This window comes from Peromyscus californicus, unplaced genomic scaffold, assembly GCF_007827085.1.
Source record: "Peromyscus californicus insignis strain IS unplaced genomic scaffold, ASM782708v3 Scaffold_7__1_contigs__length_154581171, whole genome shotgun sequence".
NCBI classification, from domain to species: domain Eukaryota; kingdom Metazoa; phylum Chordata; class Mammalia; order Rodentia; family Cricetidae; genus Peromyscus; species Peromyscus californicus.
Window position 1 is genome coordinate 117,469,766 of NW_026294595.1, and position 24,429 is coordinate 117,494,194.

The window sequence follows — 24,429 nt, forward strand, 5'->3', positions numbered from 1 at the left end:
AAAAAACCCTTCAGGTCTCTAAAGAGATGTATCATCAAGCAAAACATGTGATTTCAAATGTAGGAAATGTTTATTAATGCTTACAAAAGCAGACACTCAAAGACAAGCAGTTTCAAAAGAAACACGGTGGAACTGGCAGAGAACAAGTTCCTACTGCTAAAACCTGCTAGCACCTGATGTGGAAGAAGCCTCATACATAAATATATATACACGTCTATTCTCAAGAGAGTATGCTGCTTCCTATTCCAAACCCTGTTAAAATTTAGATGTCTGTATTAGATGTGCTGGACCACAGTCTTCATTCAGTACCAAATGCCCAGTGAACAAGAGAAGTTAAGGCCAATGTCCAAGAATGACCAAGGAGGAAGGGTCAGCAAAAATAAGCAAATAGTTTCTGAAGTCAGACTTGTCCAGATCCAGTGCATTGGCCGTGGAAGGCAGTGAGCTCCCTGGCCTTAAGGGCACTTAAAGACAAGCTATGTTATATACACGCTCACTATCCTGTACTCTCTTCCATGACAGAGCGTCTTTGCCCCCTTATGATAGAGCTTTTCCTTATGATAGAGCACAGCATTCAGTCTTAGCCCTGTGAAAGACAAAACTTATGCTCTGGAGTCAATCATCAAGAGCAGTGACTGTGAATCAAAGTACTGAGTGGAGACTGGAGTAACTAGAAGCAGACTTCTGCCACAAAGACCAGGACGGGTCTCACTGGATAGTCAGAAGACAACAAGAAGTAGAGCCATGAAGTACCACAGGGAAAGCTTGAGCACGGATGGGAGCCTACCTACCTAGCTATGTTCAGGACATAAAGGAGGTTTTTAAACAGCAGCAAAAACAGGCACATACCGTGTGGACCTGGAGAGCTGAGAAAAAGATTGACCAGAGTTCCCAATCGAGTGGACAGTGATAAAAGCCAACCCATAAATTTTGTGTTTCCCTCAGAAAATTTCAAAAACAAAAATACTAATTGTCAATAGTTAAAAACTTAAAAGATTTTACACAAAACTCAGGGGTATTTGTGGTGGTTTGAAAGAAAATGGCCCGCAAAAGGAGTGGCACTATTGGGAGGTATGGCTTGGCTGGAGTAGGTATGGCCTTGTTGGAGAAGTGTGTCACTATGGAGGTGGGCTTTGAGGTCTCATATTTGCTCAAGCCATGCCCAGTGTCACAGACCACTTCCTGCTGCCTGTGAGTCAAGACGTAAGAACTCCAGCTCCTTCTCTAGCATCATATCTGCCTCTATGGCGCCTTGCTTCCTGCCATGACAGTAATGGACTAAACCTCTGAACTGTATGCTAGCCACCACAATTAAATGGTTTCCTTTATAAGAGTGGCTGTGATCATGGTGTCTCTTCACAGCAATAGAAACCTTCACTTAGACAGTATCTATTATCTCTTGAAACCTCAGAAGATACAGTACATTGAGAGGACAGTATCAACAGATCCTTAATCCCCCTTGGTGCAAGTCCTGGAGCTGGTGATGGCTAGTGTACCCTCTAGCCTAGCACAAACAACTGCCTTTTGCTTGGGTGTGGTCTTTGCCTGGAGTCATGTATTCTGGAGCTTTAGAAGGCACCCCTTACCCACCGCTGCTGCCACCTAGTCCGTATATTGTCTTAGATGTCTCAGAGGAGTTCAAATCCATACAGTTAACTACTGACTGGTTCAGACACAAGGCACAGGGAGAAACTGAAGGGCTGGGTTCAGTGGAAGTCATTGTTTCACAGAAAATGGAGCCAACATGAAGAAAAGACAGTTTTGGGAGACTCACGAAAGCAGTAGATCTTGCCTCACTAACAACCTGCTTATTGTCCTCATAGAAATTCACACTTGTGTCTCTGCCACTCTGGAAAGGCAACATCACTATAATTAAGAAAGGTGTTTTCTGCTCTTCCACTGCTAAGACTCAGAGTTGTCTCCTCTAGAAAGTCACAATCTAAGCAGTCACGTCTAGGATATAGGTGTATTTAATATTCTTCAGTTACATTAGAGATTAATAAGGTGATCAAATTCCAGGTGTTAATTACACCTAATCCAACTCTCTTTTTTTCCTTCTGTTAATCAAATGCCTAGCTAAGCAAGTTGAAAATTGCTAAAATATGTTAATGGAAAAATAGAATAGTATCTCAGAGACATTATTTCAACTCACATTAAGTCACTGAAAATAATCCAGCAATCTGTGTTATTTGCGTGAAATACACAGTTTAAAAGCCCTTTAAGGAGTTATGAAAGAAAGCAAAACTACTCACGACAATTCATTACTTCCATTTTGATGTGTGTCAAGTAAGTGCCTGGCATGTACAATGGGCCCCATTAACAACTGTCTCCTTTTCTTCCTTCTACTGTTCATTTTCATTCAAGAAACACTGAATCAAAAAATATGTACCATGCTTATGTGATACGGTTGTGCATTTGTGCAGTCAACGAATACTTAGTGACCACTTACTGCATACTAGTCCTCATGATAAATACTGAAGATACAGAGTTGGAGAGAGCTAACACATGCCTTGTCTTTACAGGGCATCAACAGTAAACAGGAGAGGGTTACATGAGTGAAAAGTTTCCAACAAAGGAAAAACACCAGGCTGCAGAAAGGAAAGAATAGGGGGAGGAAGGAGTCCTGGAGGGGAGGGCTACTTAGGACAAACTGATGGTCTGAGGCCATAGTTCATTGGTAGAGGGCTTGGCTAGCAGGCACCGGGCCCTAGGTTTGTTCCTCCAGTATCAAAATTTTAATCAATTAATAGAAAGTACTGAAGATGAGCTTGGGAGAAGCAAGTACGAGGTTCTACAGCAGGCTGGCCTTAGGTCTCAAACCCAGGACAAGGGGGTTAACCGAGGTGCCTATTTAACATATCAAGGCAGACCGGGCCCACAGGTTCTCCTGGTACCACTCAGCCCTTACCTGTTCCAGGGTATGGTTGCCATATCCTGCCCCCTACCCTGAACCCACCAGCCCAGAGGCTAGGTTGCCCTTCCCTCAGCAGCTCTTCCCTATATAATCCAGTCATTTGGGCTACACTAGCCCTTTTTTACCCTTTACCCTCCTGGCCTCTTGGTCTCCCCTTCCTCCTCCTGTCTTTTCTCACATGGCTTGGCTCAGGGTCATGTTCACTCTGGACTCTCCCAGTTGCCTCAGCCTCTAGCTATATTCTCCCTCATATCTATAATAAACCTTTTCTCCACTATACAGGCCAGGAGCAGTCATGTCCTCCCTTTTTATTTCATTTGTCATTCGGCAGAAAAAGAGAGAAGATGGCTAGAGACTGGCACACAGGCATGCGGATGTGGCAGAGGGAAGAAGGGCTATCACCATACAGAGCTCGAGAGATGAGGGAAAGGACACAGTGGGAAAGCCATCTGGCTTACGCAACCTGTCACAGCAATACCCCAGTCCCTGGTACCTATTTCTGCCCTAGTTAGGATTTCTCCTGCTGTGAAGAGGCATCATGACTATGGTAACTCTTACAAAGTAAAACACTTCATTAAAGCTGGCTTACAGTTCGGAGGTTTAGTTCATTCGTGGTGGGAAGCGTGTTGGCATGCAGGCAGACATGGTGCTGGAGAAGGAGCCAAGAATTCCTCATCTGGATCAGTAGGCAGTAGGAAGAGAGTTCCACTGGGTCTGGCTTGAGCATTTGAAACCTCAAACCCAGTGACACACTTTCTTCAATAAGGCCATACCTACTTTAACAAGGCCATACCTCCTAATAGTGCCACTGACTATGGGCCTATGGGGGCCATTTTCATTCAAGCCACTACACTACACTATCTATCTATCTATCTATCTATCTATCTATCTATCTATCTATCTATCTATTTACCTATCTAAGAGTTTTCACTAATAAAGCCACTGATGTGGAAATGTCACTCAAGAAAAGGGAAAAGAGAAGAGAAGAGAAGAGAAGAGAAGAGAAGAGAAGAGAAGAGAAGAGAAGAGAAGAGAAGAGAAGAGAAGAGGGAGGAGGAGAAGGAAGAGAAAGAGAAAGTGAAGAGACCTGGAGGAAAGCTGGCTTTTAACAGTCACGCAGAGGAGGTGACCTTGGATAGGAAAGGGGGACTGAACTCTTAGGAAAGAGTGGAAGGAAGCAGAAACTGAGGGGAACCTTCCATGGAGAATGCTGAGAGGCTAAAACAGAAACTATAAATTACCAGTGGGCACTGTCTCATGGAGAGCTGGGCAGGTAAGGGCCAAAGCAAGAAAGGAAGCACTGGGAGAGGAGGGAGATGGAAAGTATACAGACACACTGAGTACAACAGTACTTTACAGAGCCCCTGTGGCAGGCAAGTCAGGCTGCAGAAGAGACATCAAGGTTAACATGAAACCCACTAGCAGAAGGACTGGGACCTCCCATGCCCCACCAGGGCTGCATGTGCCGAAACAGAGCTCAGGGTAGGATGTGGCTAGATCTCTCTGAAAAAGTAAATGATCCCAGAAAAGTCTTGACAGGCTGTGGGGCTCTGAAGTCTCAGATTTGTTTTGGTTCTCTTGCACCTTCCCCCACCCCTTAAAAGTGTGGGGGAATTCTCTTTCAAAAAGAGTCTATTTTTAATTGTTGTCCATGTATCCCTTGGTTCAGTTCTTTGTTCCAGGGCACAGGATCCTGGAGATCTCACCAAGTGACCTTTGGACTCAGATCACACCTATAACATGTTAATAAACAGAGGGTTTAGTGGCATAGTTAGCTTTGATTTATTAAAAGGAAATCATGACTATACTTAGAAGACAATAAGCTGCCAGCTAAAGGAAAAGGGTGGATTGGTGGGTGGTTGGATAGACAAATGAGACTGGTTAGTGATATAATATTCAAATGAGGACTGAGAATATAGGTCAATGGGTAAAAGATTGCTGTGTAAGCATGAGGTCCGACCTGAGCTTGGCTCACCAGCACCCATGTAAAAATCCAAGTACGCTGGTACACCTGTAACCCCAGCACATACAGAGGGTGTGCAGGAAGGTGGACCAGGGCCAAATCACTAATATCTAGGTTCACTAAGAGATCCTGTCTCAAAAAACAAGGTTCATATGATTACTGAGGAAGAACCCAACAAGAACCTCTAGGCTTCACACCCTTACCCACCCCTACCCACACACACCCCACACACATGCAATGTGTCTAGGTGAGACCAAGGAGGAGATATGACTGAGCCTCTTTGGAATTCAGTGTTCTCATCTACTCATCAACTGGAAAATTCCTAAGGTCCCTTCTCGACCTTAAGTTCTTTTTAACTGTCAATGACTCCTTGCTTAAGGTTAATGTGATTAATCGCAGCAGATGGACTTTCTGTGATACACTTAATTTGTAATTTTGAGAGCATGTCTAAACCTTGCTGAAATATATGATGGCTTCTCTGAGATTACTTCAGAGCTTGTTAAATATCCAAAGACAGACAAATCCCAGACAGTCTTAAAAGGGAATGGAGGAGGAAATGACATTGTAAAAAGGGAGACAAAGCCTTTTGTTTAAAAAAGTAGAAAGCTTCCTTCATTTAAATCTCTGTGTATGAGAGATACAAATGATAGTTTCATATGAGATTTCTTATTTTAGTATGTCAAGTAAGCTGAAAAAAATAAGCATATGTCTATTTCTAGTGATTTTTAGGGACAATACTTAATACTAAAAGTAATTACCCTCCTCCTTAGATTTTAATGAGATTTTCTAATTCTGATATTGCATGAATAAATTAACTTATTTTTCTATTAAATGTTGTCATATGAATATTTCAGAAGTGACTGTATAGAAGATGCTGTTCTGAGTTATACGTGATACAAACACATGAGACAACTGTGTTTCCCAAAGTGCATGGTCCAAGGTGATAGGAGCTTAGAGGCTTGAGATAATACAAACAGGATTGTGCTTCAGAGCTCCTCTTTTTTGTTTTTTTTCCGAGACAAGGTTTCTCGGTGTTGCTTTGCGCCTTTCCTGGAACTCACTCTGTAGCCCAGGCTGGCCTCAAACTCACAGAGATCCGCCTGCCTCTGCCTCCTGAGTGCTGGGATTAAAGGCGTGCGCCACCACTGCCCGGCTCAGGGCTCCTCATTTTATATTTTAATTATTTAAGCATCACTCAACCTACCCAGCATACACAGAGGCTGCATTCCTAAAGGATGTTTGGTGGAAGACAGGATTTATTTGAGTTATGAGGGGTGAAGTACCCAGACTCAGAGAGTACCATACACTGCCCTGAAAGGTGCCTGAACAAGAATCCTGGGCAAGGATATTCTCATTTTGTTGCCTGATCCCAGGAGAAAGAAAATGCTTATAAGAACCTTCTCTGTGATTTAAAATAGTTTAGAAACCTTATATTGAAATGAACTGCAATGTTAGCATCATTTTGGAGTCATGATAGAATCTAATCTTCAAAAACATGTACCACTACATAAGAACAGATTAAGTTGTATGTTCTAGGGCTTTACACTCTTTTAATAATACCTATTACTTAAGGCACAGGAATTAAATAATTCTGTTTCAAAATGGCTTTGGGAAACTAGATGTGAAAGACTAGAAGTTACAGGGAATAGACAATTTTATGCAGATCCTAAATGGATTCAGACAAGACATGAAGATGCCATTGACAGGCTTGGGCATGAATGACAGGTACTGGGCATCAATGTGATACTGTAGCAGATGTCACTATCAAACATGCCATCTGATCACTGTTTTTGTGATAGTGACAAATGTATATGACATCTTAGCAAAAACCCACAAGGGCCTTGACACCTCCCTTATCTGTGTTCACATTTCAAATATAGAGTTATAACTTCCTGCATTAGATAAATCACTTTACCCTTCCTTTATTCTCAGTAAAATTAAAATTGTAAGCTTAGATTCGGGCCTCTAGAGAAGACAGGAAATTGATTTTCAATCTTTGCTATTGATATACCCAGTCAAATGACCATCAAGGGTTATTTGATGATCTGCGTATGAACTGAGTGCAGAGCTTTTAAATCTTTGGGATGTACTAGGGATGTCCACCCCTCTCCATAAAATGTTAGAAGTGTGCATGAGTGAGTCAGGCTAATGTTTTTCTTCTTAAAACTTCATGGGGGAAACAGATTGCTTCCTACAGGGGACAGGTCCATCCTTTCCAAGGAAAAGGTGGATTTGACATTAAATAATTCAAGAGCAATACAAAATCATAGATGCTGGGAGAATGGCTGCTGGGTTATCTGGAGTTCACCAAGGCTTGTCTGGCTTATGGTGCTTTCCATGACTGGTGCAGAATGTCACAGTATGTCTTGCCATGGATGAGGAGGTCCTCTAAAACAGATGGATGGGCTGTCATAAAGGCAGCATAGTGAGTTGCCAGTTTAAAAAAAAAAAGTCTGCTTAGCTTACATGCTTACCTCAAGGTACCACACTAGAGAAGGTTCTAAGATCTGTCAATTAGGAGTCAACCACACTGCCATCTTAGCTGATTTCAATACAAAATAAACATTAAAAAGAGTTGTTTACAATACAAGCCCGTCATTAACATCACAGTGCTTCACAGTATTTAACACTGCTCTTACAGAGCACTGCTATTCTTTGAAAGAAGGCTGGGGAGAGTGAGTGGGCTAAGATGACTAAGGGTAACCAAGCCGAAAATGACCACTCTCTTCCTCTTGGCTCAGACTAGCAGGAAACTCAAAACTGCTCAATGTTATGAAATACCATTAAGGAGACGGCCTCTGTTTTAGTCTGGACAAGAAGCCAGGAGGTCCCTGGCACCAAGTGGAGACAGTGGAGGGCCTCTGAGTTACCCAAAATGGTGGGTGGAGCAGGCTCCTGGGGCTGTTTGCTCCCTCTTTGTGTGTGTCCTTTAAATCCTTTGCCCTGGACATGGGCATAGGTCAACAATGGAGAAGAAAGAAAGAGTGGAATCAGGAAAGCTCCATTTCCAATTGGAGGAGAGAAAGAGGAGGATGCAAGGGAAAACTAAAGCACTGGGGGCACAGCAGGAATTCTGAGGTTCACTGCCCCATGTGCGCATGCTGCCCCAAGCCTCAGTAGCAGGTTCAGCTTGAGAGATGAGCTAAGGGGCAGAAACCTGCTCAGGTCCCAGACTAGCCAGTGGTAGCAGAGCCACTGCTATGTGGACGGCACAAAGCCTTTGACACTCAAACAAGTGTTGGTTCTGCAGTCACAACCTATATAGTTAGGCTGTTCCTAACTTAGTCCTGAATCCAGGAGGAAACATGCGCACTGGAAGACAACATCTCCATTTCCCACCAGAGAATTTCAATGAAACACACTGTCCTTTAACAAAATGCTCAGAAGTTTCCAGATTCAAACCATTATTATTAATTCCTTAACAAAGGAAGAATCTGGAAGATGTCAATGAGCTGGTAAAACAATATAAGCTACGGCTGAGATCTTTGAGTTAGCAATCATAAACATATTTGAACAAGTATTTCAACTTTAAAACAAAAAGAAAATTAAAAATTCAACGAGAGATAAAATATAAAAAGAACCAAATGTTGTGACCCAGAATCACAACAACAGGACAAACAGAAGTCTTGCGGGACGAGCATCATAGCAGGAGGTGGCTGTGGAGGAACACTCAAACTAGACAGCAAATCGGAGCATCAAAAGAACTAAAATATCTCATTTTTATGTGATTAGAGACCCAGAATGAAAGAGAAGTGTATATAGTAGAGGGAAAAAAATTTTTCTTTTCTAGTGCTCTACCACTGAGCTAAATTCCCAACTCCAGGAAAAATGTTTTTAAATAAATCATCATGGCAAACTTCCCAACTCTAACACCCATAGATTCAGAGGCTCAGTAAATTCCAAACTGGTAAACTTGAAGAAATCATGGCAAGACCCACTGTAAAGCCATCTTAGGCAACATGAAGCAGAAGTTGTTGAAAGGATCAGAGAGACTGAAAAATAGGTGTGACAGGTGAAACAGGAAAGAAAGGAGCAGAGACAGGCAAACAGTTATTTTTCTGCCGATATCCAGGGTGTCAAGAATTTGATTTCAGTATGACTAGCTTCAGTCATCTGCTCTCATGAAGAAGTGTGCATCAGAATTACTTCTAGATATAAAGACTCACAGCACTGGGGTCTCATCCCTAGATCTTTTGCAGCATAGGGTTTAGGGATCTGTGTATCTAATAAGCTCCCAAGAATGCTGATGTCACTGACCTGGGACACACTTGGAAAACCATTCTCTTTTTTAAAATAGCTTGGGCTTTGACATTCAAAAAAAAAAATCTCAATTTTCAGGTCTCTAACTTGAGGAAGGCATCTGAGGAGTGCTCAGGTCAGTATAGGGGAGTCCACAAGGAATAGACATTCCTATCTCCCAGCCCTCTGTAGCATACAGATTCTTTGCCTTAGCTGGATACTGTGGTTCAACCCTCAAAGATCTATTTTCCTTTCTAGTTCCAATAAAATTCCTTTTTAATTTGTCACTGAGCAACTCACAGCAGCCCTCCAGCAGATGAAAATTTTATCAAAGGCTCCTCAGCTCCACTCTGCAGACAATCACCTGTTCCCTCTTTCAGGGTACTTGAATAAATGCAAATATATTTTGGCACTCAAGCATATCACATTCAAATGCACCTAAGTGTGAATTTCCAAGATGCAGTTTCTGTAGCACTTCTAAAATGAAAGATGAATGTTCAATGGATCTGACAGACTAGCAAGAAGAGCAAAGGTGTCCACTGACACAAAGGTAAAAATTAATTACATTTAACAGTGACCAGCATGAAAAATATATATTACAGCAAAAATAATTTAAATAAGAAGGACTAGTTTCTAGAAATTCCAAGACAATGCTGAAGTATTTCCTGAATTACAATACACTTGATTATTGTGCCATTTCTTATTAAATGTATGGTGGCTGGAGTTGGAAGACTTAGGAGCTTTGACTCCTAAGAAAAGCTGTGATCTCTGGATAAGGCATCATGGTCAAGTATTTACCTTCTTTCTATGGACTCATTTTATGGAGCTAACAAGGGATCATGAGAGGCAGGGCACCTGAACTCTAAGTACACATTAAGAGATGGGTATGTTTAGCTCTGAAGATGAAAAGAAAGGTATCTTATGCCAGGCATCAGACAATACACAAGGAAAATTCTGTCCTATTCATGCTTACAGTTCCAGCAAACACTCTTCATTTTACTGAAAATGCTAAAGGATGAAAACCTTTCCTATTATTTAGTGGGGGGAGGGGCTATGCTATTTGAAAGGCAGTTGACTGACACAAGTTAAAAACGTTAAAAGAAGAAAAAGGGGGAAAAAAAAGACACCCTTGCCACTAATGGTGACAACCTTCTAAATTTAGACAAATCTATTAGTTGGCATTCACATGTCTTAAGTGATTTAGATAAGGAAGTTGTAATTACTACTTGTGCTTTTTTAATGGCCCAGCCAAGCACATTTCCAAATGAAAATAATTTACCAATGAAGAGACAGCTGAATACCGAATATCAGCAATAAGCTGGAAACTGGTGAAGATAGGGGAGGAGGCATGAGTAACATAAGATGAACCTGGGATGCAGTCAACGGAGGGTAATGTGGTAAGACATCATTACGATGTGGGTTGACATCCATCTGTGTTTTCTGTCCTAGATCCCTTTTGTTCTAAAAGCAGGAAACTATTAGAAAATTGTTTCTTCTGTTATGTCTTTCATGAATCCAATTAATAGTTTACGTACCAGGCCAATTCTGAAGACCAAGAAAGATGGGCCAGGAAGGATGATAGACCAATAACCACTACAGTAAGCCAGAGACTGAAGTGAGGGCAACAGGTGTGGGAGACCCAAGTGGCCTGGACTTCAGCATCTTCAGGGCTAAGGATAGAACCTATGCTTGGCTTGGAAAGCCAAAAAGATTTAACAACATATACAAGTTAAGGTTTCAGAGGGTAAAAGCATGAATGATAATGAGGGATAATGAATGGGCTGCTATACTTTTTTCAGTGTTCTGTACTAATACAGCAGCTGTCCAGCTACCCCAAGATCCATCTCCAAGAGGCTTGGCTGCCAAAAGTTAATTCAAAACACCCGACTTTGCAAAACGTACCTAAGCAGGACTGTGCAGAAATGCTCTGCAGAACTGACTTTAAAAAGCCACTTCATGGGCGAAAGCCAAGAGAGATTTTTTTAGTATAACAATACTGTTTTATTTAATCCTGCTCTCCATTTTTTCTGTTTTTAATGAAGTCCATTTTTTGTACACTTTACCATAGGCTTTATAAAAATGAAATGCTTATTGAGATAGTCTATGATCCTTGTATACTAATTCCAAACCTGTCTCCTTCCTCTCTGGCAGGGAAGATAATCTGAAGGAGGGATGTGTCAGTCCCATTTACTTCTTTTTATTCTCACTACATATATTCACACACCTCCAATTGATCATATCACTTTGTACTTTAAAAACATGTTTCAGTTTTCATTTTAAAAATATACAAACACCAAGCAAGCCAAAGCAGATAATTTTACTCCTTAATTTATGAAAGACTGCAGCTGTTTTACCATGGACAGGATATACATTAAAGAAAGAAAGCCTAGGTGAAAAAAAAAGTTGTCATCTTATTACTCTCTTGCAATGCCTGGCTCTCAATGCCATCTAGCATTCCCCTGCCCTGATACCCTGATGCTTGTTAGTGGCATTTATACTCTGTGCACAATGCTCTTACATCTTCAAATATGGTGGAGCAGTTCAGTAGCTCCACATAATACAGCAGAACTCAAGCCCAATGGATCTGAACATCACCACAGCATCATGCTAATAAAAGAATTAAGAGCATCCCATAGGGAAAGACAAGTCCTGTAATTAGCCTTCAATGTCAATTAGCTCTATGACTCTCTTAGCAAAAGTCCCATCTGAGATAGACTAAAAGATCAAAAGTTTACTTCCTCACCTGAATCACTACCCAACACTGGCATATTTTAAACTGAGCTATCTAGTTAGGTAGAAGAATAAAATAAAATAAAGTATAAAATGAAATAAAATAAAATTACTTCATGTGAGACATTTATCAACAAGCTTCAATCCAGAAAAGAATTAAGGACATAATTACAGCTATCTGAAGAACTTCTGGAAACTTATAAACTAGTGATCTTTCCTTCCAGGGCAGCATAGGAGAGAAGAATCACCCAAAGTTAAATGCTAAGTTCCACACAGATCCCACACTAGATAGTGCTCTTTAAAGAACTGGGCATTTCTAGCAAAGTACAAGGTGAGTCTAGAAGAATATCTTGCCTCAGAAGGTAAGCAAGAGCTCACAAAACAATGAGGGCAAGCCAAACGACATAGAAGCCACCTTGAAGAAACTCACAGTGGCCAAATCTAAGACAATTTAAACATTCCAAATAAATAAAGGCAAAACAGAGCAAATACTAAACATAATGCCTAACTACGTGATTCTGCTCATATAAATACATAGACAAATGGCAAGAAGAGAAAGCTTTTCCTTATAATAAAAATTCAATTGACAAATGCAGAAGAAATGATAAGAAAATCACCTTCTGCAACCACAGAATAGTAATTCAGCAAAATTAAAAAAATAGCTTCTGAAACAGTGAATCATCATGTGACAAGGGAAAGAGCACTGATAAGCAAAGTACCTTCCCAAAGCATTATCTAAAACCAAAGCCAGAGGAGGTAACTTCCCAGGGAAAAAGCCTAGCCAGCTCCACCTTTACCAAGAAACCAGAGTGAGTGCCACCAGCAGTGGTCAGATGGCAATCTGGGATGGGAGAGGAGAAAAATGCAGGGCTGTCAGAAATGAATCACATTGGAAGTGTAAGTCACTCAGTGTACAGCCTTTGCCTAGTCTGTACGAAGTCTGACCCCAGCACTGCCTGCAAACAAACACAGTATTGGTCTACTTACGAAAAACACCAGAGAAATCCTACACGTAAGCAGAGGGAGATCCTACACTGCATCCTTCACACACTTTTCAATGTCATAAAGTCCAAGAACGATCAAGGACCTGCTCTAGATTATGCAACAATACCATGCATAATGCTGGATTAATGAGAAGCAGACAGCAAAACCTGAATGGGGTCTGAGTATAACCATTCGTTTTCTAGTTGTATGACCATACTATAGATGTATGGGGAATCTCACTGGTGGAGGAAATATACACCAATGTACTCAAAGAGTGGACACTGTCATAATCGGAACCCCAACTGTCTCCTAGAAGACATGTGATCCCCTGAGTTTGGAACAGTTGGAACCTTTAAGAGGTAGTCTTCTGAAAGGTCTTCAGATGGTTACAGTGTGTGTCCCTCTTCTCTTCTGTTTTCTGGTCAAGAGGTTAAGTGATTTAATTCACCACAGGCTCAAAGTCAAGGAACTAACACTGAATGGAACGGCCTTTTTTCTTTATAATCTTATCAATTCAGCTACAGAGGGAAAAAAAAAGCAGACTAACTAACATGTAATAGTTACTTTCACATGGCTCTGTGATTTAAAAGCTCTGCACTATTTTTTACACTTTGTTTTTTTAGAATACTGATGTTGTTTAAAACAGAAAAGACATGATACCTGTCCTGTGAATATAATTATGACTACTCATAAGAAGGACATAAACATTGGAAGTAAAAGTCATAAAGGAAATCACTATACTAAATTTTCTTCTAAGAGGTATTTTTTAACTTTAAAAGTCCTCTAGTAGCTAATTCTCAAAGTTGTAAATATTCATAAATAGGTCATGTTTAATTCAACAAGACAGTGGGCATAATAAAGCAGCTCCCTAGCACGACAGAAGAGAAAACATGGAGGCAAATAGTCCTGTGTCCCTTAATCAGTAAGATGCATATGCTCCCCAATGTCAGCTTGCTTCTCAATATATACAAGATCTCTGAAAAGCAAAACCAGGTACCTTGATTTAGCGGTGTGGCATCCACAATCTGAATACCGTTCACGGAGCACTGGGACCCACTCAGGGGTATCAGAGTCACCGTTCCCCCAACATTCTCAAAGACACAGTGCTCACTCTCCAGGTCAAGACCATGAAGGACTAGAAGAGGAAAAGAAAGGAGAAAGTTGGTCCCCACTTTGGTGTCTGCTATGATGATTCCCAACTATTTATTTCATTTTCCTTTTGAACACCTTTTCTTCTCCAGAAAAGTGCTGTGGACAGTTATGTTTAGTGAGTCTATAATGTCAAGTGGCAGAGACAGAGGCATGCGTTGATGGTCACCTTAAAGGTTCTGGCTATTCTCCCTGTAACAGTGAGCTCTGCCATAGCAGCTTACTCTTCCTAATAGGAAGATGCAGTTGAGTAGCTTGCTTTACTGAGACTCTCTGCTCAATACTGACAAACTGCCACCAGTCACAGGAAGACACAAGAAAGAAAGCCTCTGTGGGTCTACGACCCATGAGCACCTCTGTACTTTCAGATAATGGCTCCCAGAAGCACAAAGCAGAGGCATGGCATGTTATAGACCTCAGGAGATCCTAGAAGCTTCCAGAGGCTTCTCTGAGGTGCCCAGTGCCACAGAATGGGCTGTTTCTGAGACCTCTGAGAGCAGCCAATTGCTGATGGTTATCTGATTATCTATGAACATCTTGGCAATGGCAGACATGAACACCTCTCAGTTTCTCAGGAGTAGCTCCCACTTTCTCTGCAGAACTGCACCACTGAATGTCTCTGGTCAGAGAACATTGTCCTTATCAATTGTCATCATTTACAGCTACTCCCAAGATCAAATGCATAATTTAAACAAGGGGCTTGCTGTAAGAGCAGACTCAAAAGTACTTGAGTCTGGGGACTTCTGGAATGGTTTTTCAGCTCTCCCCATCTCTAATAAATACTAAATGAGCAGCAATGGGCTCATTAGCATATTCTTGATAGAAAAGCAAGTTCCTCACCAGCAACTCTGAAAGTTTCTTGAAGTGGTGTAATTCTTCCCCCAATCACCATTGTGCCCCTCTACATGTATATACCAACTACCACCACATTCTCCACCACAGACTGCCTGAGGGATACTCAGAACACTGTGCAGGCTGTCATCTTCTCAGGCTGAATTGCTGGCTGGCTGTATGCCTTATGAAGACTATAGGACACCCAGAAATCCATGCCTTCTGATATGGGCCTCGTCTCATACTTTGCCATCATCTCTGTGTAGAGAACTGTCTATATCCTGCCTTTAAAAAGGTCTAGGATCCTTTATCCATGTCTGCTGGCTTATTTCCATCAATCACTGTGACAAGTACAGAGTGACAGGTGTATTGTGATTTAAATAACTATACTAGCAGGATAGAGAATGTATGTGGGGTGGCAGAAAGAAGTCATACTTCTAATTTTTTCACTGAATTAACTGTGCTTGCTATTTAATTGAGTTGTGGTCAAAATTGCAGGTATACATATACCAAGAAACATGTGTCAACATTTTCTCTTATAACTACTACAATGTCAATTAAGAAAAAGAAGATTATTTATTAAATATGGTGTTTTAAAGTCACTGAGAGATCATTCATAGAATCTTACCAATATCTTGCTCTGTTGAAGCATCTTCTCTGCCAACATAAGTCTGACCTTCCTGAGAAGAAAATTCAATAATATACATTAGTAAGTGCAGAAGAACAGTCTGCTTCTCCACTTCTCATTCCATCCTGATACATTCCGCCTGCCAGGCAACAGAATGACCAGGGTCTGGGGCATGCAATGGCCTCAGTGAACTGTGTACTGAACACTGCAGTGGTACCCTACATGGTCTAAGTTCCAGCACCAATGCAGAGGCAAACTGCTCAAAAAGGCCAAGCTCTTGCAGTCTGCTTGGGCCATCAAATTCAAGGATACTTCAGATCCTTTCTACAGATTTCCTCCTTCAGTGGACAAGGGTTTCTTTGTGTTCAAAGATGCATGATATGAGAGGTCACAAAACCCAAGACAGAACAACCTCATTTGAACAACAGATCAGAGAGAACACATTAAAGTCAAGGTCACGGAGGCAATCCTTGAGAACTGACAAGGTACTCTGCTCTGTAGAACAGTGGGAACTATTAGAACCAAGCCTGACTGTCTAACACGAAGGTCCACTTTATAATTACCAGGAATAATCAGCAATTATGCACATAACAAATCCCAGTTCTGGATCCTTGTTCCTTCCTTGGTTTTTCTGCCGTTCTTCCCCCTCTTATCTCCTTTTTTCTGATTCCACAGAAGAGAAGCCAAAATGGATGACTCATCATTTAACTTCAGAACTCTATAAACACAGGAACTTCAAATACCACTGAATCCCAATGAACTGTAGAAAATCCCCAAAGGCTCAAGGATTTGTTGTATATTCTTTAATTTAATAGTTGTATTCATGGCCATAAAGTATTCTAATAAACCTTGCTGGAGTCTAAGGGGAAATCTGGAAACAGAATTAGAATGTTCCACTTAAGCAGTTTCTACCTTCAAGTGATACAAGATGATCCCAGTACTCAGAAGGTCGTCATCAATGCCAATCAAGTGAGGCAGCTCAGAGTCCAGGACCACACCGATCCCTTCCTTCCTGAGGGCCAGAGTCTGCTCCTGAAATTAGGGAGGGAGGGAGGGAGGGAGGGAGGGAGGGAGGGAGGGAGAGAGAGAGAGAGAGAGAGAGAGAGAGAGAGAGAGAGAGAGAGAGAGAGAGAAGGAAAAGGTTACTTTGGGGACAGACAACTTCTCATTAGGTGTTCTTTAGATGTTTGAAAGAAGTCATATTTTATTTCTTATAATAAAAAACAGAAAGAAAAATGGACTTTAAATTTCATGTGGAAAACCTGGCAGGCAATAGGCAAAGTGAACTTGGAACATATAAAATGTTCAACATAAAATGAATTAAACTTTTAGCTTTATATATATATCTTTTCAAAGTCAATCTCCAGGCCCATCTCCCTTAGCAAAGACTTTACAATCACCCTCTATAAAGTAACCTTTCTTCCTTCTTCAAATCCTGTACGCTAATAGCTAGAAGTCTCTTTAATTGGCAATCCTTCTCTCTGGTCATCAGGTTGTACTGAGCATGCTCTCAAGACAACAATTCCCCGAATGAGCATAGCCTCTCTGCACCAAAGGTGCCACCCAGACCCCATACCATCTTCTTAGGAAGGCAGATCACTTCTACCTACAGCTGTAGCAGTTCTTCCCACTCCATTCATGAGGTGGTTTTAATGAGGAATGTTCCCTGGAGTCTTAGGTATTTAAACATTTAGTCCCCAGTTGGTGGCACTGTTTTGGGAGGTTTAGGTAGTAGAGCCTTGCTAGATGAAGTAAGTCACTGAGACCAGGCTTTAAGATTCAAAACTCCCTACCATTTCTAATTTGTTCTCTCCCTGCTTGCCATGGAAGGTGTGAGCTCTCAGGTTCCTACTGCCATGGCCTGTACTGTCATGTCTCCCCACAACGATGGACTCTTAGCCCTCTGAACTCTAAGTCCAAGTAAACTCTTTCTTCTACAATTCGTCTTAGTCATGATGTTTTTATCACAGCAACAGCAAAGTAACTAACACAAACCACAACTCCCATCACCTCCCTCAGCCCTGCATATCCCTCTAGCCCCTATATTTGCTTTGTGTTCCCTGAGAGAAGCATCACAAGCCCCAAATTTCCCTGTACTTTTCCAGTTCCTCCCTGCTACTCTTTTGAAATTACATCATGGAGGCTGTCAACCTTGGACTCTATTCATTCTCACTCCCTAGATGATGGACCTCATCGTGACTCTTGACTTACCACCCACCCACATGCTGAGGCCTCTTCAATCAGAATTGCCAGGACGTACCTCTCCCTTAAATTCAATACTTGCATACTTTTACCCGTCTAACTCAGTACCTCTATATAAATACTAGATTGGTAGCTCAAACTAAACACATGAAAGAACAACCAACCAAAAAACAAACCCCCTCAAGCCTGCAAACCATCCCGCCCATCTCAGCAAACGCCAATCTTCCTTACAGTTACTCAGATGAAAAACTGTAGCAACACTTCTCTCCTTTCTTTCTCTAAATTCTGCATTCAGTGTTAAATCTACCCTCAAAACACACACCAAGTCTAGTAATAGCAAACTCCTGCACTATTTTGGCCTACCCTAAAGCATCATTTCCTTTCACCTGGATTGCTGCAATGACCCAAACCATCACTTAATTCATAATCCAGCAGCCAGAGAGATGTCAGAGAGAGTAATTCAGCTCAGATACCTCTACTGTTGCTGAGAGAAAAGTTAGTCTTCATAATGCTTTACAGGTACAGCCTGGCCTCATCCCTTCCTAAGCTACATTAATTTCCTGCCACTGCCTCCTGTGGTCCCCAAACCTGCTGGCTAGCCCAACTGTAGTCATTCTTAAGCACTGGTGGATACCTGGCAGTATCCCTGGCCTCTATTCTCTAATGCTGATGATACTCTGCAACTCTCCAAGGTAGTGGCAACCAAAAATGCCTCTGAATAGTACCATGTGTCCCCTGGAGTATACAAAGAGCCTTGGTTGAGAAGCATTCCCCTTTATGTATATATAACATGCCTCATCACTTCCTTCATGTCTCAGTTCAAAGTTCCTCACTCCACCCCCCTACAAAACATCAAGGACCAGCCTTTCCCAGGCGTACCTGTTTCCCTTTTTATCAGCTCTGCAACTCACTTTTGCCAAGGGATTGCCAAGTGGGTAGGCACAAGAAGTTACAGCATTGTGTCATATATGGACTCAGAGCAATCCCCTAGAGAAGAAATTAACAGGCTTATGTCTTCACCCCATGCCCAACTGGTCCAAAACTAAATTCAAGGCTCTGGAGAAGTTCAAGGTGGGAAGCTGACAGATTCTAAAAAATTTAGGGTGTAAATTTCAGATAAACTAAGCTGTGCTGAGTCTGAACTAAATCATACCCAAGTGTGTGGCAATGTTGTAGATGTGATGGATGAACTGGGTAGCAGATCCTAGCTACTGATCAGGTTTTCCAGGCAGAGAGACTCCTAGTGAATATCTCCCCAACTCTCACCTACCATCAAGACACATTTCTCTATCTCAGAGCTGACACCTAAGTACTCTCTACCTTTATTTTTGGGAAGAATCTATGTACTATGGTGCCATTTAGTCAGGCAAATAACATACCACTTAGAATTCACTAAGCAAAATATTCTGAACCTCTCAAGCTAGTATCAAAGCAAAACTCAAATCTTAACCTTAAAGAAGTTCCTGATAAGTTCAGGGATAGGACACACAGAGTGGGGGAATCCTTTGGAACTTCCTTCTCTGGACATTAAGATTTCAAATGCACACTTGGAAACCTGAAGCCACACAAGAGGTTGATAGAGCGAAGTGATCCAGGAAGATGGGTTTAAAAAAAATACACATAAAAATCACCACTTGGAAGAAAGCAATTTAATTTAACAACCGTTAAATAGATATGCAGAGAAATGACCAATGCATAAGTTAGATTCTAGAAAAGGAAATGAAGCGTATTATTGTTCTTCAATTATTCCTCGTATCAACCAAGCTCTCATTCCATGGCTGGGAACCTCAGGCTTTGAGGTCAGGAGATTCAGTAACGTTGATGCCAAGACCCTTGCAAATCATGGCTAAAATGAGCACACTATATAGAATGAGCACTACTTCTACCTCTCCTTGGTAGGATCAATGCCTCTCCTCCTGATGATGGAATTCCAACAGAAATGAGATGCATGTGATTTCATATATATGTGTGTGTGTTTATATATATATATATATATATATATGGAGAGAGAGAGAGAGAGAAATTCAATCACATAGTTCTATCTGTAAAACAATGTCCCACTGGAAGGTCTAGTCTCTAAACCAGGTGATAATGCTTCATGAAAGCTAGAGGCTACGAGGCAATGAGTTGTTTCTACCACAGACACGAAAAGAAAAGTGACTACTCTCCTAAGTCCAGAGCCAGATGTGTTTTCTTTCTTCAAAAACCATGGATGAGAACCCCTGCCACCAGAAAATAAAATAAATAAAAAAGAAAAGAAAGAAAGAAAGAGAAAGGAAGAAAGAAAGGGGATATTTTAAATCATAACAGTTCTGACATAAACCAGAAAAATCATTTTGGATTACATCCAAGTTTACTCTAATGTTCTTTACAAAAAAAAACTGAAAATATTTTTTTTTCTTCTTTGACGTAAGTCCTATAGACTTTGGAAAGCATTGGAAATTCACAATTTTGGAACTATTGGGTCAAAAGCATTACTTGTCACCATTCATCCCAACACACACACACACACACACACACACACACACACACACACCTGTACATATGTGGCATGGGCAAAAACTGCACCCAGAAAAGTTTCCCAGGCGGGAGAGTGGGGCAGATGAATTTTTGATTAATGCTGCCCTAAAGCTCCATGACATTCAAGCTGCATTCGACTACATGATATTATAAAAGTGTCACCTCATAAAACTGAAAACGAGGGTTTAAATCATTGCTCAAGTGAAAAAGTAATTTCAGACAAAAATATCTATCACATATAAAATATTTATTGAGTGGCATCTACTGTTATACATAATTTATGAAACACCTCTTGGATAAGACAGAATGCTTAACACAACGGTGCTGGCTCCCCTCCCATAACTCCTGGCACAATGGACCTCAAAGAAAGTAATAAAATATGTAGAGTTGCAGATAGCTTACAGTGAAACAAAGCTTGGGTCAACCAAATGCATTCGCATGAAAAGGGAACCTCAGAGTGATTACAAGTGTCAGAACAGCATCAAGTCATCTTAAACAATGTGGCTCTTACATCTGCAAAAAAAAAAAAAAAATAAGCTTAATGTGTTTTGCCTCAACCTCCAGAAACCTATTCTGGAGTAAAACATTTCTGAATGTGAAATACGTGTTCAGGTATTCAGTGCTGAACATGAGACAGAGTACTTCAACCACTTTCTAGGGACTTCAAGTAAGGTAGAGGGTTGCAAGCAAGGCTTCCTGAATTCAGAGATGACCTTATAAGGATATGATATGGAGGAGGACCTTGTAGCCACCACACGATATTACAGTGAACAAGATTCAGCTTTTTAAATCATGACTTTATCTTTAGTTTCTCACATTGAGTCATATAAAATTCAACCACTTTCTTGAATAAATGTAAGACCAACAGAAAAGCGTACTGAATTGGGAGTGTAACTCAATGGCAGAGCAAGAGTTTAGCTTGCTTGAGGTCCTGGCTCATATTAAATCTGCTAAGAGGTAATAGTCATGTCAGGCTCATCTTAAATTACTCAGTGTGTGCTTGCTATTTGGTACTAGACATAATGATTTTAAAGTGTTTTTCCCCCCAAATAGTTAACAATAGATAAATGTCAGATTTTTTTTTTTTTGGAAATTTAGCCACATATTTTACCAACTAGTGACACTGTATAGCTCTGACTCACAGAAAGTGCAGTTAACCTCTGTAACCCAGAGCACAAACATAGTAAGATAGGGCCATGATGGAGACCTACATTATAGCACATGCCTAGTAATGGGTGGGAAGGGGAAAAAATATCAAGGAGACTGTAATGCTTCTATAAAAATAAAAGCCTATAGCAGAGGTTATCTTTCTATCTGAAAAACTGTACATAATTTAATCTAACAGATGGAAGATGGAGTATTTGTTGTCTTTCAACAAAAATGCATCTTTATTCTACGAGATATTTCATAAAATATCCTGCAAAGTTTAAAAAAGGCATTAAGGGACCAGTTGTGATGGCTTGTCTACAATGTCAACTGAATTGCATTTACAATTACCACAGAAATGCACCAAGGTGCCTCTATGGAGGTGTTTCCAGAAAGGTCTAACTGAGCAGGATAACCTACCCTAAATGCAAGAGGCACCATCACATGGACTGGAGTCCTAGACTAATACAAAGAAGCAATCAAGCTAAACACTAACATTCCTTGTTCTCTGCTTCCTGAATATGGATGCAATGTGACTGGCCATCTCATATTCCTATCACCATGATTTCTCCATGATTTCTTGCCATGACAGACTGTACTCCAAACTGTGAGACAAAATAAACCCTTCCATTCCTAAGCTGCCTTTGTCAAGCATTCTGTCACAGCAAGCAGAGAATTGACTAACATCTCTGTTTACTATGTACATATTTTTTCATACATATTTTGGTAAGAAGACCATTTTCTGTTTAGAATTGTGTTCCTCCTGTCCTGACAACTGAAGGGAGTCAATGGTACCAATTGGTGGCCCTATGGTGGACTGCATTTCCTTTCCTATGAAACACTGAAGAAAGGACTCCACTGTCTCCAGAAACTCAACATTGCTAGTGGAAGTATTTTGTCAATCTGACTTTTAGCCCATGGCAGACAAGTTGGTTTTCAGCTTACATGTTTAAAGAAATATCCCATCATCCTTGAAGTTCGATAGTGTGACTAGGGCAGATCTCAGCCTTGAACAGTCTTTCCATTCTCCCGGGACACAGTACATTATCCCAATCTGCAGACTCCATTTTCTATTTTATGAAAATTGCCCTGTCTTACTTTCCACTCTTCGTTGCATCTCCAGGAACAGAAATTACCCCAACACTGCACTGTCTCAGTCCCTTTCTTCTAGCTTCCAGCCACATGAAGAACCAGATCATCTTGTCTGTGTTCACTCAAGTTATCCAGCATTTACTCTAGTAACTTGATTTTCAATGCCATGTACTATTTTCCTTGAGGTTTCTAATTTTATTTATTAGTTCTACAATAATGTCATCTTAGAACTCAAAATCATTCTTTAGCCTATAATCTCTTTTTCATCTCCCCTGCTTTTTATTATCATCTTGCTTTGTTTATGAGTTCCTGCTTCTCATTAGCCTGTCCCATGGAATGAAAGAACTGTAAGGCTCCCCTTCTTGCCCTGACATACGTTTTCATCTAGATAAGGATCGCTTTGTCTTTAGATGGTTTATGATTTATATTCATTCTCTCCTCCCCTACTTTTACATAACAGTCCTATTTCTTTTCTTCACTAGAAAATTCTATATTACTAACACAAGACTCCTGTTCCATAATATCTGTGACCCCTCTGGTTGGAAGACTGAGTGGTCTGCATTCCTGACCACTTTTCCCTAGCCAGGCAACAAAAGGAGACAGAAGATCCTATTGAAGGCACCTCGGAGACTCTGGGCTCTACCCTCTTTCACATTACATGTCCTCTAGGAGTTCCTCCTCCTGCTTGGAAGGACCAATTCCAAGGGATGAAGGGAGGCAGCTCCAGCTTCCTAGCCTTTCACCAGGACTTCCAGCATCAGCTGCCCTCGTTCCACCCCGGTGTCCACCATCAGTACTACTGCCCTTCAACAACAGGAAAGAACAGCCTTGTCACTCTTGAAACTGGAGCACACTGAGGACAGGTGTTTAGGATCTTCACGGGTTTGGCTTCTGTGGCATCCCACCACATTCCTGCCTCCTCCTCTTCAGCAGCCAGCTTATGACTTTTGCTCATCTGCTTCCTTTTGTGGATTTCATGGGGCTGTTAACATGGGATGTGTATGTTACTTTTTATCATTTCCTCATTTCTTTGAAATCTATGATATTATCTCCAACTAATTCTTTAGTTCAGAAGTCAAGAATAGTATTACAACATTCTGTAACAGGAGCTTACTAGAGAATAAGGATGCAGAGGCAGAAACCAAGGGCATGAACACAAGAAGCCAGTGGAGAATCACTTTAGCTGACAAACTGCAAAGTGTTCTCTCTGGGAAGATGGCATTGGTATTGATTTACAGACTATGGAGGATTTGAGAACTGTGAAAACAGAAATTCGGTGCAACCACAAAAGATGAATCTAGCACAGATGTGTGGGCTGAAGGGGCTTAAAGAAGAAGGGGGTGGGGACAGTAAAGAGAAGGGCAGTTGGAAAGGTGGTGCAGAGGTCAGAGGACCCTTGGGACAAATTTAGAGATTGGTCAGTCTAACATACAGAAGTGCCCTGATAGTGACAGAAGATTAGCCTCTATCATAGGAATCAGGCTCCAGGAAGAAGGGGGCTCTGGTAGGAAGGCAGAGTGAGAAGCTCATGAGGAAAAGTACTAAGAGTCCACCTTCCATCTCTATCTCAAACCACAGGGCAGGCCATCCCTGCTTTGCCTGTGTGACACAGCTGTGAGCACCTACAGCTTTCATTCCCCATGGCCCTCACCTGGTCCTAGCCACCTTTGACATGTCCATGGTGAAGGTGGTCGTCGTTGTTGTCATCGTTCATCATCTTCCTCCTCTTCCTCCTCCTGCTCTTCCTCCTCCCACCATATACTCTATTCACATACAGAAGCTAGAAGCGTCTTCTCAAGGTTTCAAGAAGCCAGACTAAAGCCCTGCAATGGCCTTCCATGTGTTGAAAGTAAAACGATGCCTTCCTCTCACTTAATCCTGCCTCTCTCCAACCCTCTGACCTCTTCTTTCTCCACTCTCCACAGGGCTCCCAGCATCCTATCACAGCAGTTACCTCTTCAGGATGGGGCCAATGAACACCAAACTGCTGAGCAGTCTGCAGGGCCAAGATTGTCACTAATCAGTAATGTA

General features: G+C 41.3%; 1 protein-coding gene across 5 annotated transcripts in view; it reads right to left on the reverse strand.

The window, feature by feature from the left end:
- Positions 1-24,429, reverse strand: part of Kif16b (kinesin family member 16B) — a 279,659-nt gene that overhangs the window by 130,440 nt on the left and 124,790 nt on the right. For all 5 annotated transcript variants that reach the window (XM_052723316.1, XM_052723317.1, XM_052723315.1 and 2 more), the window contains exons 13-15: positions 16,351-16,470; positions 15,439-15,490; positions 13,828-13,965 (exon numbers count right to left, since the gene is read on the reverse strand). In XM_052723316.1, the coding sequence (XP_052579276.1) occupies positions 13,828-13,965; positions 15,439-15,490; positions 16,351-16,470 (310 nt within the window). The remainder of the gene's footprint in view (positions 1-13,827; positions 13,966-15,438; positions 15,491-16,350; positions 16,471-24,429) is intronic.